Source organism: Cicer arietinum, chromosome 5 (assembly GCF_000331145.2).
Source record: "Cicer arietinum cultivar CDC Frontier isolate Library 1 chromosome 5, Cicar.CDCFrontier_v2.0, whole genome shotgun sequence".
In the NCBI taxonomy this organism is placed as follows: domain Eukaryota; kingdom Viridiplantae; phylum Streptophyta; class Magnoliopsida; order Fabales; family Fabaceae; genus Cicer; species Cicer arietinum.
Window position 1 is genome coordinate 54,494,316 of NC_021164.2, and position 4,900 is coordinate 54,499,215.

Below are 4,900 nucleotides of genomic sequence, written 5' to 3' on the forward strand. Positions count from 1 at the left end.
CTCTCGAGACTCTGATAATTTAGAATTTAACTAAAAATGTAAGTAAATTTTAGTTAATAATTAATTATTGTGGTAAGCATTTTAACTCGAATTTTTAGTCAATATAATATTATCTGTTTTTATCTCAATTTCATTAGCACTTGAGTTGAAGTATTTTTATATGTAGTATTTGTTTATATTATGAATGACATTTACTATGAGATTTATTTGTTAGCAAGATAGTGAATTTAATATTTTTAAGTTGTTGTTGCCAACAATTTATCAAATTATACAATGTTGTAATTGAATATTGAAGGCATGTAGTTTATTATATTTATAGATATATTAGAAGAATTTTTCATTTATATATAAATTTGCGGTCATATAGTTTTTATTAATTTGCGGTCATTTATATATAAATTTGCGGATATATTAGAAGAATTTTTTAATTTAATTTGACATAACATTTTGTTATTATGTGTATAGGGATGCTTTGCTCTTTTTGTAGTCTCCGTGAAATCCCACTTAATTTATTTAAATGAGTTAAAAAAGATCTCATCTTAAAATTTGTTTTTAAGTCTCCACATGACGATTTTACTATAGTCATTTACCTCACTCACTTTTGATAGATCCTATATATCAAATTCAAGTAATTTTAACATGTTTTATTCATAGTAAACTAGTTAAGGATTTAAAATAGGTGTGATATGTTTGTTACCTCGACTTATAGCTATTCATAGTTATAACTTACAAGATTTAACTTATTTGAGATGGAGATGTAAACGATAAAGCTTATAATATGTTGAGAGATAAGGAAAGTTCTTCTTGCAACAAACAATGAAAAAGCAAAAAACATTAATAGACAAGGACAATTTTGTCTTGAAAGGAGGTTTATAGTCCATCTAAACGTACATTGTAGAAAACACATTATAACTACTATTATGTACTCAATTAGAATACAAACACATTAGTTCATTCATTGATAATTATAATTTATTCGAAATTCAATAACTATTATGTACTCTTTCCATATCTAATTATAAACGTTCATAAGTATTAATTTTATGTGAAGTTTCTAAGATGTTTTTTTGTATTTTTTATATAAATATGTTTAATTTTGACTATTAATCTTCCAAAATATATTAGTAGTAGTAAAAAGGATATGTTTTATTTTTCTAAATCTAATAAATACATCTAATAATTTGTAACTGAGCACATATCTAGAGATAATATTTTCTCAAATGGGTTTCATTTTACCTTTATCTCTCTTGTTGTCATCTTATTAACCTTTGTGAAAAACTATAACCACATAGAAAGGTAAGAGATATAGATTATCTACTTTTGTGGCACCAAAAACACTTTGCATTTGATTCTTTTTAGACTATTGGATTAATCTAATGTTTCAAACAATGCCATTTACATGTCTTTTTAAAACAAAAATTTGAAGTGAATCGATAATCTTAATAAGGTGCTTGAAAATACTTCATCGTAGATTTCTAAATTGAATTCTAATTTCTTTCAAACGAAACTGATAAAATTAATTATTATTTTTAATATAATATAAATTTCATCAAATGTAGAACTCAAATATTTAAATAAATTTTTATTTTTATATTTTATATTTTTGAATATTTAATAAAATTAAATTAAAAGTAAAAAAAAAAAATATACTAAAATATTATGTGAAATTAAATAAAAAAATGGAATCGCAGTAACAATTGTGAGATAATATAGGATTGATTAGCCATCCAATAAACACATGTATGTATGTAAAAAGAGATTATCTATTTAGATAGAAGAGGAGACAAAAATGCGACAGCATATAGAGAGAGGACCACACGCACTATTTCACGCGCTAAAACCATCATCAATGTCAGTACGGTTCTCAATCTTGTCACCCCAAATTATACCGCCGTATATGCTGTGTCGGTATTTTCTACAAAAACAATTGAAAACAGTTTTTTTTTTTTTTGTATGGTTACATGATGAAATTGGTGACTAACTATGTTCAATATGGTTGGAAATGTCATCTTATTAATGTGTGGAAGGGAAATGCTTCATCACAAACTTCTCATTGTAATATTCTTTCGGTTTTCGATATCCATTTGTTTAAAACTGGAATTTTTAATAATCAGTATTCCAAATGAATATTAATTAATAAATCCTACTACTATTAGCTAGCTAACTTGTACGTGGTGTAAGATTCACTCAACTTGTGGACATTTGAGAAATTCTACTACTATTAAACTCATCTTTTATGAACTCTTTTTTTTTGCTCTAAATTAAATTCAATTACAAAACAACACTAGCTAGTAGTATGCACTCAAACAATTTCTTGGCAAATGATCGACACCATTCACACATGTGTTGATTGTTGTATCTCTGAGTAGTGCAGTGAGTTTTATTAATAATATTATTATTAATCCATAAGAAAATAATATTCTCACTTCACCAAAATGTGATTATTATGTATGCTGCATAACATAGAAATGTCAATTTATGTCTTTCTTTTAAGACTTGAGAGTCTTGACTCTTGACACATTCATTTTGTTGCACTTGCACTGCCTGAGGTCTCACAATACTGTTCTTGTTCAGGCTGGCATAACTGAAGTTGAAATAATGTCTGTGGATATTCTCCTCCTCCACGAACACCATACGGAAATTGAACAAATGCGTGTTTAATTGTTGTGGTATCAGTTGTGCCGTAGACCTAGGAACATGTGAGTGATGTCAAATATCAGTTATAGCAGTGCTGTAAGATAGCGGAATTTGAACATATTGCTATTGTTCTGCTATATACTATTGTCAAATAGTGGCTAATGGCTATAGTTGAGCTATAACATTGCAGTGTAACATAATTTGAACAGACTGTTATTTTCTGCTATCTGCAATTGACAATCATGCTATGCAGATTAGTTAACTAAGCTGCGCTACCTATTTGTGTAGTTGTGTGTTTTCTTGTTGAATGAGATTTTTACCTTCTTATAAAGTTCCACATTTTCCTGATGGATTATGTTTCCCTGTATTTGAGTGAATTGAAACATAAAAGTTCTTTGAGTTTTGTTAAATTTTGAGAGGAAAATTAGGGAAGGCCACTACTGAGAATTTAGAGTTACCTTTCGGTTCAGCTCTTGGATTTCGTCTGTCAGAATTTTCTCCTGCAGAATTTGATTAAAGTTGTTAATTGCTTTCTGGTTTTTAGTATGGTTCTTAATTACTTTGATCAATTAAGCAGATTTACATTATGTGTTCATTCCTTTTGAGTTTAAATAAATATAAAAGGTAGTTAACCTTTTTCATGCGGACTCCTTGGAGACTCAGTTCCAATTGATTCTCTAGATCTTGTAGATTTCTGATACTCAAACCATAAAGTTGTTCTCCCATCAATTGCCTGTGTCCTCAAAATGTTAATGAATGTTGTATAAGAGTAGTGTGAATTCATATAATATACTATTTTGTAGTATAATTAATGAATGTTGTATTAGAGTAGTTGTACCGATGGTTTTCTTGTAGATTCTGTAATTCTTGCCTTAAAATGTCTGCCTCCCTTTGCCAAAACTATCAGTTATAAAGTAAAATAATCATGTAAATGAGTAATGATAATGAAATGCATAATTGCATATGATAACAAGTATACAATTAGCATTGAAGGTTTTTATGTTAATTGATGAGGTTTAAAAATTCAGATGTTCAATAAATATCAGTCAAAAAAGGTGGCACAATAGTTCAATGATCATTTTCTCTGTTTATTTAAGAATAATATTGTTGAAGTCATGTGGATAAAGATTAAAAACTAAAATATGATTATGTTTGATGACTTAAGTGAGCATTTCTGAACATATAACCCAAAATTCCACTCTAAATATAATTATGTTCCAGCTACTGTTGATACAAAATCATTCATTACAACCTTCTTGACTAAATGATCAAGAATTCAATTCCTATAATCCCATCCAACTTTATAAGCTCATTTTGGGGGTTAAGGGTTAGTCTTGCTTATACATATAAGAACAAAGTTATATACTGTTCTGTTTTGTAGTTCTATGCATAATTACAAGCCAAACTGTTCCATTCAATAAATTCATAAATAAACAAAAAAATGTTGATAGACTTCAAATACACTTTGCTTGTACTGTTATTCATGGCAGATCAAGATATTGGACATGGCTAAAGAGTGATTGATAAAGCATACCTTGACTTCAGATTCTGGATCTGTCACTTGTTGGTCTTCCTTGCAAATGTTATATCTCTCAATCACTGATTTCATGCTGACCACAGGAAAGAATAATCACACTAATAACTAGTTTTCCAAGAGAAGTTTTTTTTTTTTGGTGAATACCAAGAGAAGTATTAATAACTAGCATATTCCAAGATCAAGATATATCTATCTATTAATAACTAGTTTTCCATAAGAAGTATTTGTGGGAACCTCAACTATCTCACTAGACCTAATATCATATTTGTAGTGAGTATTTGACCAGTTCCTTAATGCTCCTTGTGATTCCTATTGGGATGTTGTCATTTGTATTCTTTGATGCATACATTTTTTTACAAGAGCAAATACTATTATATATAGATAAAGACAATGTCAATTTCAATTGATACTTTGATGTTGTATGTGAAGATCACTATTAGACAAGCGATGCACTTCTAGATATTGTATTCTGATTGGAGGAAATATATATGATTTCTTGAAAGAGCAAGAAGTAGAACACAATTTCTAGATCTTTGGGTACAAAACTTATCTATGACAGTTAAGTACCACTTCACATTCTTTTTAAATAAGAAAAATAACGCAAGGTTTATAAAAAAAACAAATAAAAACAAGTTTTGTTATATCCAAGTTCAAATTTGTGTTGGTACGGATATAGGACTCTTATTTTGACCGATTGAGCTGATGATCTATAACCGATCTATCATA

The 4,900-nt window shown here is 28.3% G+C and overlaps 1 protein-coding gene across 1 annotated transcript; it reads right to left on the reverse strand.

Moving 5' to 3' along the window:
- Window positions 1-2,148: 2,148 nt before the first annotated feature.
- Window positions 2,149-4,277, reverse strand: LOC101504482 (agamous-like MADS-box protein AGL17). The gene is made up of 6 exons (XM_004516545.4): window positions 4,172-4,277; window positions 3,476-3,537; window positions 3,271-3,370; window positions 3,096-3,137; window positions 2,958-2,999; window positions 2,149-2,689 (listed from the first exon to the last, which is right to left on the reverse strand). The coding sequence occupies exons 1-6, from the start codon at window positions 4,244-4,246 to the stop codon at window positions 2,522-2,524; spliced, it is 489 nt and encodes a 162-aa protein (XP_004516602.1). The 5' UTR covers window positions 4,247-4,277; the 3' UTR covers window positions 2,149-2,521.
- Window positions 4,278-4,900: the final 623 nt, after the last annotated feature.